The following is a 14418-nucleotide window of genomic DNA, read 5'->3' on the forward strand; positions in this document are numbered from 1 at the left end:
TAGATGATAACTGCCAGCTGAAGGTTTTGCCAAATTAACCCATCATCATAAACTGCTTTCATGGACATAACAGTGGATTGTTTAAGAAGGTTGTATAGTTACAAAGCTGAATTTGGGGTTTGGATCATCTAATTATGCTTTTTTTTTTTTTTTTAATTTTGCAGATGTTAATATGTATTTATATACTTGAATGTGAATAAAGTTGGGTGGGTAAACACTGGTTCTTTTAATTCTTGATGTTTCTGCCTCCCACCCTTTACTTCTTTATTTTTGATCATGAAACTAAGTAAGCATTTGTAGAGAGGAAGCCCTGTTCAAAGCCCTGCTGTACAAAATGGCCTGTAATCCCTGAATCCCATACTGAGTTCCTCATCTCTGAATTTGTGTGAAGCTTTTATTACAAAGCCTTTGAAAGAAATCTAAATCACAGTAAGAGCAGTAATGTAAAACTATTTTTATTGAAAATACATCTACAAAGTAATGTTTCTCAATCCACTCTGGGTGCATATCAATGCAGAACCGATGAGAGATGCGGAAAGGAATCTTTCTATAAAACCTGATTTCCATAAGAAACAAAGTTAGTATAAAAAAGATCACATTCTTTGTGACACAATTAAATTTTCTCAGCTGATGTCATAGAAAGACAGCCTTTTACATTGTCTTTGCAATGTATTTCCAAAGAAAATCTTAACAAAAATTTTAAATGTTATGCCATAAATTCTACAGTTAATGTTTATACACACATTCTGAATACAGTATCTATATAAAAATATCTCTAATTATGTATCAGAAAATGCCTGTCTGTATCCTAGATTTGCATTCTGTTAGCAAAAAAACCCAAAATAAAACCAAAAATAAAGAAAACAACCCATATTTTCTTTCAGTTGTTCATTTAGAGATTCATTTAGAGCTTTCTTGGTTGATGCTCAGTAACCTATATTAAACCCTGCTCACTTCATTCACTTGAGAGTTCTTGCTCGTATTTTGTAAATTACTCAACTGGAGAAGATTGACAGGAATTTTCAGTCCCAAAAAAATCAATCTTGCCTGAGAAAAAGTTTGTCTTTGACCAGCATGCTGACATTTTCACTACAGTTACTTGTACACTTAATGATGGACTTTGAGTGACAGATGCAACACATTGAATGTTTTTGGAATAGCAGCTGGAACAATGCAAAGGGAGCCTTCATTTCTGTCATTAGCATTATTGTGGCATGAGGACCAATAAAGAAGAAAATGGAATATTTCAATAAAACAGGTAATTGAAAATTATTGTGCCTGTCCATTTATAGTTTTTCTTTCTCCCAACTGCATCTGCATTATAAAACTTTCTGGTTTAACCTCTCTAATAGTGTAAGGCAAAAAGGGAAAAGTATCTAATTTATAGTTCTAGAAAAGGGCTTTTTCAGGAAATAATCTTGAACCAAAAAGCCACTGTATCAAGTGCACTGTAAAAAGTGCATTGTTTTCTTTTTTTTCATTCTTTCCTTATTTATTCCCTGAAAATTGCCTATAATATTTATTTTTTAAAATCCTTTCTAATTAAAACTTCAACATATATTATAGTATTTACTATTTTTGAATTTTTATATCTTTTCCTAATAAAATACAAAAGCATCCATTATTTTTATTTTCTAAAGGCTTTTATCTTCGTATTCAGGTGCTACTGGTAAACGCTCTAGGAATTAAAAATTTCACATGAAGATAGGGAGCCTTCTCCAGATGGCAAAATGTCAATCCAGTTCATACCTCCATAATTTATTAGTGGATCAAGAATTTGGGAGGTTTCCAATCAGAAAATCTTTGCTGGTCTCAGGGATTCAGATTCAGAATGCAGCCCATTTGGGAGCTGAACATCTCACCCTCTGCACCTTCTGTAGAAGGCTGGCACTGTCTTCTTATAATTGCTTATTAAGTAGCTCATTAGTGCATCCAGAGCGTGCAAGTTTTTTTATCCAAACAGAGATGAAGACACATTTTCTCTCCCAGACCAGGGCTTTGCTCCTAAAAACATACAGACAGTTTAACTGGGTTGTGATCTTGAAATTAAGGGAGCAAATCCAGATTGGAAGTACATACATGCATGTGTAAATGTTTGCGAGTCAGTGGGAGCCAACTAGGCTAAATTTTTATAAAGATCAGCTGAATCTAATTCAAAAAACTGTCTAGATAAAGTAACTTTCTCAGAAATATTTAATCTCAGCTGGTAAAAGTGCTGATTTGGGGGTATTTCCTTTTCTTATTTATATATCTTCCCCCTTTTTATCCCCTCAATTAATCTCCTGCTTTTTATTTTCCTGCTAGTATTTGAACAATAATACAAGACTAGAGAGAAAAAAATCAGATAAAATAGTGAAAGTCCTGTCAATTTACTTAGCTGGATGCAGTTATCAAGTTAGAAGTGTTGATGGTGTGTTAGGAATTTTGCAACAGGTATTTAAAAAAATAAAACCATTTTCAGGCTCTGTTATCTGTTTTTACTTTCCAGTTCATAAAAAAAAAAAAAAAAAAAAGAAGATTCACAGGACTGAGTAACATATACACAATCTCTTTTTTATCCCCAGTTAGCATATGTCTAGCAGGACCAGTGTTGTTTGTTGCCTGTTAATTTTTTTTTAAGTCGGAAGCCAACATATACCATGATCGCTGCTAGTTTGGAATATATTTTCATTAATTCTTTCCAGTGCGAGCATAAAGGGAGAAATCAAGGAATAGATGAAGTTGGTGAATTCAAGATATAAATCGCTGGAAAAAGTGTGTGTTTTCCCACACTTGCAGTGCTGAACTCACGCTTTCTCTAGTCTACATCTTGGTTTCACTATCTATTGGTTTCTCATTCTCATTTTCTTGTGAGATCAGTTGGTATGGTTTCTTCATTTCATTCTCCTCTATCACAGAATTACCCATCTCAGCATCCCTGTTCTTCAGCTCATGCCGTGATAAATGTTCAACAATTCCTGCTCCAATGGAGTCTCCCAAGACGTTGGTAGTGGTACGAAGACGATCCCTAGGGAAAAAGTGAGTTACTTCTACTTGCTCAGGGAAGCAAGCAGACTAGTTGTCAAAAGTGGCACCAGATAAATAGCTGCCAGATGAGTCACCTGTTTTATATACATTCACTTACCTGAACTGTTAATGCCATGGCTTCTCCTACAAACATTAACAAATACAATGGGATATGGAATCACAAAATGTGTTAATACTCTCAGCAAATTCACAGCAAGAAATGGTCATGTGATGAGTATGGCAAAGGGAGAATATGGCTTCTTGAAGGCATTTTGATACCCTTGGGTATCAAGAGTTTGGGCTTATATCCTCTCAACATGTAAGCCAGCAAGAATTCTCCTTGTTAGGTTTGTTTGTCTCCTGACCATAAGATACGGTGTGTAATTTAGGGTGGAATTGTGCAGGAATGACTCAAATTACACAACAAAAATTCATCCCTCTCAGAGGGCTCTGCTCAGCAGGAAGTGACTGGTAGTGTCAGTAGGTAAGCGTCCACCTACATCAGGTGGTTAGATCATTATGTTATGTTTTATTATCAGATGAATCAGATGTTATGTTCTGATAACAACACAGGCAACTTCTTTCAGGGATCACTAGAGAAAATTGAAGGGTAAAAGCCCCAGAAAAGATAAATAATACTAGATGAAAGAGAGGCTGGAAAAAGTCTTCCTTTAATTTATTTCCTGGACCTAGGTATATGTATTTAAAGGTGCATGTCATCTTCTACAGATAGATGAATGGAAAAACTGAGGGGCAATACTTTGTGCTGCCTATTACACAATTATTTTTAATTTCTGCATTCATGGGGTAGACATATGAATCTTTCCTAGATTAGACAGTCAGCAAGGCTGCAATAAATTGGTTGGATCTGATCCAGTTTTGAGTCTGATTGATGTAAAAGTTTTTATTGTCGTCCTACAAAAAAATAAAAGAAAAAAGCAATTCTTTGCTTATTTAATTATAGTGTATCTGAAGTTTTCTTAGTATCTGAACAATACAGGTTTCTATGTAAACTTCTGCATGCAAAAGGAACCATATTTAAGAAACGCCCCTCACAGATAGTGATCTGCTCTAAGAAAATACCTTACTAGCAAGAAATAGTCATTCTTTTCAACACTTGTTTCCAACTGCCTTCTAGAGCAAAATATTTTTGTATAGCCACACTGAGCTGGGCTATTTCACTTCTAAATAAAGTCTAAGCATTTAACAATTCCATAAAAATACTTACAAGAACCAGTCCACTGCGATGATAAGAGTGATATCATCTGTGGGCAAACCTACTGATGTGAGAACAATGACCATGGTGACCAGTCCAGCTTGAGGAATGCCTGCAGCCCCAATACTGGCAGCTGTAGCAGTGATGCTGTGCAAAGAGATGGCAAGAACAATTAACCGTTTTCTGTAATTAAACTGTAATAAAAGCTCTCCTTATCATCAGTCAAATTTTAAAACCAGATATAAAGCAAGAAAGCATTTACTCAGTAGTAAATAAAAAGATGAGCCTTATCTGAACACTCTATAGCTGCAGGGAACTATGACCCTTGATCCAAAGTGTTTCACTAAATCTATATCCAGAAACCTTGAAACATGATTTTGTTACTGATAAATTCCCTACCAGATGCCAAGGGCCAGAAAAAACCATTACAGTTACATGTCCCCACCCATTAAAAAAGCTCTCTCCACAAGCTCAAACACGTTTAAAGAAAAGCTGAGGAGGTAGTTCTGTCCTGGCAGATCTAACACAAGAACTTTTGCTCTCTATCTCACTGTAACTTCATGCCAGGTGAAGAAAGCTGACAGAAACCCTGAGTTATACCGTCCAGCAACTTTATAGAAATATGCTTGTTCACACCTGGCTTAGGGAGAATTTGTTTTCTCAGGTAGTTTGCCAGGAAGCAGCTCTAGTACTAATGAAAGTGAAAAAATTTCCTTGGGGAATGAAGGTAGAGTAAAATGGTGGGTTTTATGGAGCACTATTTCTGAACTTTCAGTGTTCCTATGTGATAGATATGCATCTTTGTCCCACAATGCCCACTTGTCCTCTTGCTGATATTCCTTTCTTCTGCACAAGTACCCATCATCTTTTTTCCTTAAATTGTGATAAACAAAATGAAATTAAAGCAGATCAGTTATCACTGAATGCCATAAGTAGTGGGTTGTTTGCTATTATATTTCAAACAAGAAGGGTTCTGTGCTTAACCTGTGTTCACCATTTCCGTCAGCTGATGTAATAAAACTGTATTACTGTTGCTTACACAGCTAGCCCTGATAGTCTCCAGAAACCAGGAAAGTACTTCCTCCTCTAGCAATAACACTGTGTTGACTTTATGCTTCAGCTTTGTACATGCATTATAAACTACCTGGTACTCATTGTAAGTCTGTAGGTCCCAACACCTGCATGAGTTCTTAAAAAAGAAAAATTTGAAATGAATTAAATTTTGTACTTGTCTTTATTAAGTGCAGAAATGGGTGTATTACATTACAGTTTTGCTGAAAGTTGATCTAAATGAGAATATGTGCTGAATGCATCTTCTCTGTGAAGAAAATGTAAATTACAGATAACCTGATACTGTAGAAGTTCTTGTTTTTAGGTCTGGATGCTTTTGTTTAATCCCACTTAAACCAGGAAGGGGTCATCACAAAGGTGCTTTTATTAAATGTGGTAACAGTGGTTTCCATACCTGATTGTGATAATCTGTCCAAAGTTCAGCTCAAAATTGTTGACTTGTGCAATGAAAATTGCAGCCAAAGCCTCATATAAAGCAGTTCCATCCATATTAATTGTAGCACCAACTGGGAGTACAAATCTTGTAACTCGTTTGTCCACTCCATTTATTTCTTCTAGACACTTAAATGTGACAGGTAGTGTTGCAGAACTGAAATAAAAAGAAAAAATATAATCTATTATATAACTTCTGCAAAGAGGGAAAGAGATGAGTGCCACATTTATAATCATGACACAGTTCTTAGTTTTTATGTGATCTACTAGAATTGGGTTTTTTAATGCAAATACTGAATTTAAGCATTTCTAATGGTGAAGGTTCTCCTAATAGTATTGCAAACTTTTCCCAGCTGGTTATTACTGCCATTCTCTATATAATCCCTAATCTGAAAGTGTTTAAGTTTAGTGTTTTGTCACAAGGTTCTTCTGCCTGTCACAGGAATCTATCTAAAATTCCTGCTTCTCAGTTTTAAAGTCATGGAGCTGTGATTGAATCTTTAAGCATTATTTTATGGAAGGTGTACCAATTGGACTATTCAAACCTTCAGTAAAAAGCTTGTTTTCTCTTCCTGTTTGTGGGCTCCCCTGCAAAGGGTATTATTTTCTGATCTATGGGCTAACACCAGTCAGCAGCTAAGCATCACACAGCCACTCTTTTGCCTCCACACCTTGATGGGACAGGAAAAACCAAAAGGAATAGGAAGAACAAGAAAATGGAGGGGTTGAGAATAAAAAAGTTTAATAAGTATGGAAGAAGTCTGAAAGAATGAAACAAGTGATATTTAGGCACTGCTCCCACAGATGGACCAGTGGCCAGCAAGTTCTGGAGTACTATGTGGCCAACCTTCCTAAAATCCTTTTTCCTCTTTCATTGCTGAGCACTATGTAGGTGGCATGGAATATCTATTTACTTACTTTGGTTCATCTGTCTGGCCATGTGCCCTCCCAGCCCACTGTGAACCCCTCAACTCACTGTGGGGACAGAATGAGAGTCAGAGAAGGTCTTGATCTGTGCAAATACTTTGCAATAGCTAAAATGTCAGCTTGTGATCATTGTTGTTTTGGCTAAAATATAAAACATGGTACTATATGAGCAGCTATGAAGAAAGTTAACTCTGTCTGAGCCAGGCCTGCATCTCTACATCTGATCAGACTAAAGTAAAGAGGTTTTCCGAGACAAAGCATTTCAGGTTACTTGATTCCAGTGAAACCTTCATTGCTAAATACTTAGCAGACTTTAAGTCTTTGAAAACTCTATCACAATATTGGTAAAATACTGAACAAAAATAAAGAGGGGTTGTGTTAGAAAAATATCTTTGCTGACAGTCATCTTACATTTGAATTCTGAATGGTTTTTAAATCCACTTGCAGTATGGTGTCTTGCATCAGCATAGGTTTTTACTTCAAAATAATCTCAAACACCAAGGACTCAAATTAATATCACAGGATATCTGATGGAAAGCCCGTGTCTTTAGGACATATTTTTAAAATCTACTAAAATGTCTACTGTTTTATGAAAGGTCAAATAGTATAGAAATATACACTTTATTGTAATGTTTCTTTTTGTCATATATGCAAACAGTTTTTTAAATTCACATGACATAACTCTGACCGTCTGCAAAGAGCAAAACTGGTGTTTTTGTTGTAGGTTCTGTACCCATAATTGGCTATCAGGATTTTGGGCACAAAATGTCAGCTGGCAATAGGAATCCCCTCAGGACTTTTCTGTTTGCTACTTCATTTTGCCATGCATATTCTTTGCCAGCTCTATCATTCATTATCAAGACATTACAAACTACTTAGAATATCAAACACCAAACATTAAGCAAAATTGTTTCTTAAACTAGTAATGCTATAAAAATGCTTTAAAGTATTTTGTTATACCTGGAAGATGTTCCCAGAGCTGTGACTAATGCCTGGATTAAGCCTCCAATAAATACCCATGGATTCTTACGAGTGATTACGAAGTAGAGAAGAGGTAGGACAATGACAGCATGAATTAGCAAACCGATGATAACTGTTACAGTGTACATGGCAAGCTGACCACCGATCACACCCATATCTTCCATCTCCACAATCTTCCCAGCAATCAAGAAGAGAATTCCAAGTGGAGCATACCTGCAAGTAAGGAATCAAAATAGCATTACAAAACAAAGTAGAGATTCGACCCCCCCATCCATCCTGTTTGTGTTTTTATATGCATAAATGTAGAATTTCACTGTTAGGAGGCTCCTATTCAGGAGCAGTTCAAAAATTTAACTCTTCCACTCTTAACAATTCAACCTGGATTGAATGAATCGCAGCAGTGAATGTTTTTGGTGGGATTCAATGGATTCAACATCTGGTGAGCATTTCAAGATTCACAGCATGCCTTTTGGACAGGTAGGGAAATTAATTCCCCTTGGAATTCAAGTGTAATATAAAAGCCAATCCTGTTATAATTCTGCCCATGTGAATGAAGGCTAAACTGACATATGGGTGTAACTATACGAAGCACCCAATTCTATTCCAGTGCTGTTGGGGTAGGAACCCACACAGAAGCCTGATAACTTCTGAAGATTTCAAGTTGCTTCTGATACCTAAGATTTTTAGCTTTTTATATTTTTCACGTATTTGCAGCTTTGTAACTTTGGCTATAGCTTCTAGTATTTTTCGTACCTTTCTTCCCTACATTTAGGAACAAAAAGCTAACCTTATAAATGCATTTCTAAATATTGCTTAGTTTTATTCCAAGAAGAGTACAAGGACATTCTGTTTTCTAACCAGAATCTGGACCAGATGTATCAAAAGTGGGGCAAAAGTAATCTCTGGACCGCTTCCAGCGGGGCAGGACCCCAGGATTACTTATCTAACCAACTAACCTTTTAATTGGACAGTGTATGATAAGTATAATAATGAACTAACCATATAAAAATGGGAGAATTAATATACCACGTGCGACTTTTGTCATATTTTGTACCTGAAAGGTTTCAACTAAATATTTGCTTTTATATTCACTCTAAAGTTTTTGGGTAAGTCTGTCTATTTATTTTCCAGGCATCAATTCTGGTTATGTTACATTTCAACCAGTTGGGCACTGGATAATATATTCATCACCATGAAGACATGAAAAAATCTGTATGTCAAATGTTGGCAGCACAGGTGGGATGACATGCTTTTGCCTACCAGGAAGCACAGCTGGAGGTGAAGAAACAGTTGGTGCTGAGCATAAAACTTGAACAGAATTCTGCTGCAGCAGTAATTTAGGTACAGTCCTACTCCTATAAATGTCCACTTGTCTTCTCACAGTAAGATACCACAGAGCAGAATCTATCCACTATATCTCAACTGCCCTTTACATCATTGAGTTCATGTGGAAATTTATCTGAATCCACTGCTTTAACATTTTAAATGTGCTTGTGAATGAGAAAAGATTTTAGTTAATGGAGGAAATATCCTTAATTTTGGTTTCGTATCTAGTATGGCAGTAAATATATGTGCTCCTGAATAAACTCCTGGAATGGCTTTTTCCTGTAGTAAAGAAGGCAACAACATACAGATTCTTTAGTTAACCTTCTACCTGGAAAATAATTAATCCTAGTTTTTGGAAAAAAAGAAGAGGGAAAAGGTATTTATTTTATTTACCTAATAATCACAGTAATGAAAGCAGGAAAATTATGTGTATGTGTGAGCAGTGCAGCTACAATGCAAGGATGTACATGTAAACTCCACAGCTACAGGAACCAGCTGTGTTGGAAAATTACGATAACAAGGTCTTGCTGTGTAGAAATAAGATTATGCAAGAGGTTTGTTGGTTTCCTTTAATGAATTCAATTAGGATGTAAGGAAACTTCAACAGCTTACTGCTGTGATTGCTATCTTTATGAAGATATAGAATAGGTCTGATAAGGGTAGCAACTTCGGCCATAGACCCTGATTCTTCTCATGTCAAAAGTGAAACCCACTGAAAAGTTGGTATGTTTGAGCAGATTATGATCACAGAGAGTTACAGCTCTCTTTTTTACATGAAAAAAGTTCCAAGGTAGATATAATCTTATCGTCTGACTTTCTGCCAAATAAATTCTTGCTATTCAGTGCCTAACTGTGATGAAAAAATATTGTTAGTAGCTTAAAAAAGAATTTATCAAAGAGGCACTTACCACATGATTAGAGCTACCAATCTCATGATAGCCTCATTAAGGCTATCAAAGAAGTCTTTCAATGCCTGACCTTGCTCCCTCATGCTCCCAATCACCAGGCCAAAGCTTATTGAGAACACCACCAAACCAAGGGCATTCACTCCATTCACAGAGCCTGGAACAGGAACTATTTCCTCTTTCATTCGGGTGAGAGCTTCCATTGCTTCTGACACGTTGCTTATTATGGAAGTCATTGCGGATGTATCATTGGATGGAATAGCTACTTTAAACTTTCTCTTTTCATAGTTGGTTTTGAACTGTTAAAATGAAAACAAAAGAAAGATAGAAATTTGGTGAATCATATCAAACCAAGGCTAAAATCATAAATTAAATTATTATTTATCTAGGAAAAATGTACTGTGATGAATACTTGGTTTTCCTGAAAGCAACAAAAATCCTATTAATATCAAAAGCTGAATCTTCAGCTTTAGCTTCTAGAAATAATTTTCTCATAAATAGACTGAAGTAAAAAATGCAAATTTGTTATGTTTCTTAATTTGCCTTTTACATAAATTGCTATTTTCCCTAACAAAAAATTCCAAATGTTTATAGCCCTTTTTTGGCTAGTGAGAATATTTTCTTGTACTCTGGACTTTATTTTTTCATCTTTTTGTACTGAAAGAAATAAGACTGAAGCTAATTTAAACATAACATACTTCTTTTTTCTTTTGCTGTGAAAAAGCTATTAGTTTACTGTGCAGTACAGGTCACCACATTTCTTAATTAAAGTGTTATACTTTAAATGATTCCTTTATGGAACAGACAATTCAATTTCTAAATCTCAGGATGGTCCTAAATGTCTGTTTTGAAAACCCCACAATGTTTTTCATTGTGTTTCTTTTACGCCCCAATGCTTTCCCAAAGAGAAATGTACAGCCTGAATAATTCTATCTGGGTTCAAGAAGTCCTGCAGCTTTGTCCAGTTAAATTCTGTTGAACACGAAGTATCCTAAATATCACTAGTATGTTCCTCATGTGTCTCAAGATGCTAATTAGTCCATTAAAGCAGCAGAATGCTGGTGTTGAGGCTATTCAACAACTTTGGATTTTTATTCTTTTATTTTTTTTGAGCTACCAGGAAAGCTCCAAGTATCCTTACTGGTATCTGTTGAACACTTCAGAAGTACTTGAGTGAAATGAAGCAATTTCCAAGATGGGAAACCTGTAGGCCAGATACCCTCGAGTTTTGAATAAAATTTTCTAAAATCTTTTACGATTTGGGCTGTACAGAAGTCAGCTAAGAGCTCTATGAGCAGTTGGCTGACATGGAAAAGCCTAGTTCCACTGCTTCACCCACTCACAACCAACCTGTGATAATTCTTGTTTGATCTCTTAGTGAGACAATTCTACTTTTTGAAGTGGCAGAAATCTCACCAAGCAAAGAATGTCACCATTATTTGGGTAAAGCCTGGGGAAGTGAATCAGCTCTCACTGGCTTTTGGAACATCAGAGAGGGAAGAACACAGAGACTGGAACTACATAGCCAGGGAAGAAGGCATGGGGTTGCCCCTTTAAGTAACATAAGGGTATTAAATTGTAAACATATAAGTATTATAATTGCTCATTAAAGTGGTTTTATTCTGGCTTGTCAGGAATGTTAAAATACTGCCTAACAATTTACATCACTCTTTTCCTTCTATTTTTCTTTTTCTTTTTCCTTTTTAATTTTTCTTTTAGTTTTCTTTTCTTCTCTTTCCATTTCCTGTTCCCTATCTTACTCTCTTTCCTTGTCTCCAAGTGTGGTAATTGTGTTACATTTCTATTTTTATTGCTGTTTTTCAATAGGGAAAAAACCTTAGGTGCAAACCCATTAATGCAATTCTGTAAATAAGATGCATTTGCAGGCACACGGATTAGATGAACATAGAAAAGCAAGCTGTTTAATGAGTTCTGCAACAATAGGGTCTGGAATTAAAGCCTAATTTCTTATGAAATTTCCTATTCATTTCCCACTTTCCCTAGCACATCATAATTTACTTGGTTCTTGATCTCCTCCATTACCTTCAGGTTCTTCTCTCATTTCTACATGACTAGGTCAAAAGTGTGATACAGCTGTAGGACAGAGTTGGATGTGTGCCACCTGCCTGTTGGAACAGGCCATGAGCTAAGTCATAAACCACTTTTCCATCAGAGGCACCATGACCTTTACTTATCTGAGAATTGCCCCCCTCACATCAGATTAGGTCAGAGCTGCCCACACCTCTACAAAATTGTGGTGAGGGACTGAGGTGTTGGGATCTGTATGGGAAGATGTTACCTTCAAAAACCTGTGCTAGAAAGAATTTTAGGTGGTAATAAGTATATGCCTTAATTTTATACTCATTGTGGAATTCTGTTGCAGCAGGAACATGCTTTTAATTCATTACTTAAGTCTCTTTTGGAGTATAATATGGATTTTTAAGAACTCACTCAGTGAAGTCCTTTTCCATTTCAGCTACTAGACTGGCCCAAAGAGACGTAGGTCTTATCTGTTAGCTCACCTTATTAATCAGACTTAAGTGTTCAGAAATATTACTATGGAGAATAGTATTTCTGGAGCCCCTTCCAGAGCAAGGGAGAAACAGCTTTTTTAGAGCGAGATTCAAAGTGTTAATCTAAGCAACAGAAACCAGAGCAACTTTAGTTCCACTGGAATATTTACTTGAGCTGCTCTTTCTTCCATTATGGCTGATTGAGCACCAGGAGATGCCTGTGGATATGCCTGCTGTGGATCTGTCCTATGCACAAAGTTGTCTATCAAAAGCTATGAGAAGTTCTGTGGTAAAGCAAAAGAAATCAAAGCAATCCAGATACAGGGAACACAAGGGATGTATCTACTGAGGAAAAAATGTAAGGTGTTGGTTGAGTTTTACCCTTACTATTGCTCTTTCAGATGACATTAAAGGCAAAACATAAAATTACTTGGCCACCACAAAACATATTTTCTGTGTGTGAAATGGTGAAAAAGCCAATGGCTAATAGGAAGTGACTGGATGAAGGAACACCTTCAAGATGTTAGAAACTGCTTTGAAATAGATTAATTAATAGCAGTGTTGACTATTACTGCTCTGCAGAGTAACTGGTGGTAAGAGTTGATTTTTTTAAACTTTTATGATATTCCCATTTTCAGCAGATCTCTATCTTAGTGGCAATCGGAGTAATCTGCTTTTAATGTAGCTGAAACTGAAACTGACAGTTTAATTTCACATTGTGATTCTGCTGATTCTGGTTCCTTTGCAACTTTAGAAATAGAAGAAATTAGGCAAAACAAACCACTCATTGTAGGCTTAAGTGTCTCAGAAGAGAGAACAGAGGTCCATACATTGATAATATGTGATGGGCTAGGCAATATTACTGAAGTCCTATAATTTTGGGAGGATATAATTTTGTTGGGCCTACAGGAAGAGGCCTATTTTTGCCTGGTAAGATATTAGATGCAAAATACTCATATTTGTTCCTTAAGTTCATGCACAGAGAGCAACTGAGGAGCAAGATACATGTTATTTGAATGTATTAATTTTAACAGCTTTCTATGAACAATCATATCTGTGAGTAAAATGCAAAAATAATGCATTTCTGGACTTTTTTTACAAGACATGGTGGTAACAAGCAATTGGAAAATTCAATTTAATTAATTTAGCTCACTGTGAAATAGACAATACAGGTTTTCTATTGAATAATGTAATGAATCAGTTGTTTACAGTTTGATTTTTATGTTGGTTTTATTAGTGATACAAGATATCCCATCATTTGACATGGACATATTGAAGGACTTTTGAAGAAGCAATATTATAACCTGGCATCAGCATATCCCACTTGTTTAACTTGCAGAAAAGGTAATCGCAATGGTAGCTATTCTGAAAATTCATAATTCACTTTCATAATTTACTCTGAGATACTGTCATTAGTACTGTCTGTGATAAGTCTGTATGATGATGCAGCATTTTGTGAATAATGATTTTAAAAATTACAAATTTGCTTAAATGCAAACCCTAAAAATTAAAAAAGACAGATATTCTATCTTCTGAATTGTTTTTTTTTTTTTATTTTGCTTTCCATATGTATATGTGTGAAAGCATTCTAAATTTTCTGTGTAAGAGCTGATGACACAAGTCATATTGTATCTTAACTACTCCAAATTATCCTGAGGAATATAAACCATTTATTAGTTAGTATTCATTTCTGGATGTGTGAGTAACACTTAAAATCCCCTTGATAATGACAAGTTCAGGAAAGAGAAAGTACTTAAAAGTATCTCAGAAGAAAGGCAGCTATCAGATGCAGTTTTAAAAGCTTCAACTGGCATAAAATTCTACTTATTCACACCAGAATGACTCTTGCCAAATTTTTAGATTGATTCAGTTTCTCTTGATTTTACAAGTTTGCTTGTGCTTCTTCTGCCCTCTGATACACCTCCAGAGCACAGCACAAAGAACATGCAGCTAAAAAGAAGTATCTGCTTAACAAGCAGACTGCTCACTACTGCTCAGCCCCAGGCTAGACAGCATTTTTTAATTTAGCAAAGAAGAAATG

At 35.8% G+C, this 14418-nt stretch overlaps 1 protein-coding gene across 1 annotated transcript in view; it reads right to left on the reverse strand.

Moving 5' to 3' along the window:
- Positions 1-438: 438 nt before the first annotated feature.
- Positions 439-14418, reverse strand: part of SLC1A3 (solute carrier family 1 member 3) — a 64223-nt gene continuing 50243 nt past the window's right edge. The window contains exons 6-10 of the mRNA XM_021551769.3: positions 9868-10163; positions 7613-7846; positions 5688-5882; positions 4235-4369; positions 439-3007 (exon numbers count right to left, since the gene is read on the reverse strand). Coding sequence (XP_021407444.2) covers positions 2803-3007; positions 4235-4369; positions 5688-5882; positions 7613-7846; positions 9868-10163 — 1065 coding nt within the window. The 3' untranslated portion in view covers positions 439-2802. The remainder of the gene's footprint in view (positions 3008-4234; positions 4370-5687; positions 5883-7612; positions 7847-9867; positions 10164-14418) is intronic.

This window comes from Lonchura striata, chromosome Z (assembly GCF_046129695.1).
Source record: "Lonchura striata isolate bLonStr1 chromosome Z, bLonStr1.mat, whole genome shotgun sequence".
Taxonomy (NCBI): Eukaryota; Metazoa; Chordata; class Aves; order Passeriformes; family Estrildidae; genus Lonchura; species Lonchura striata.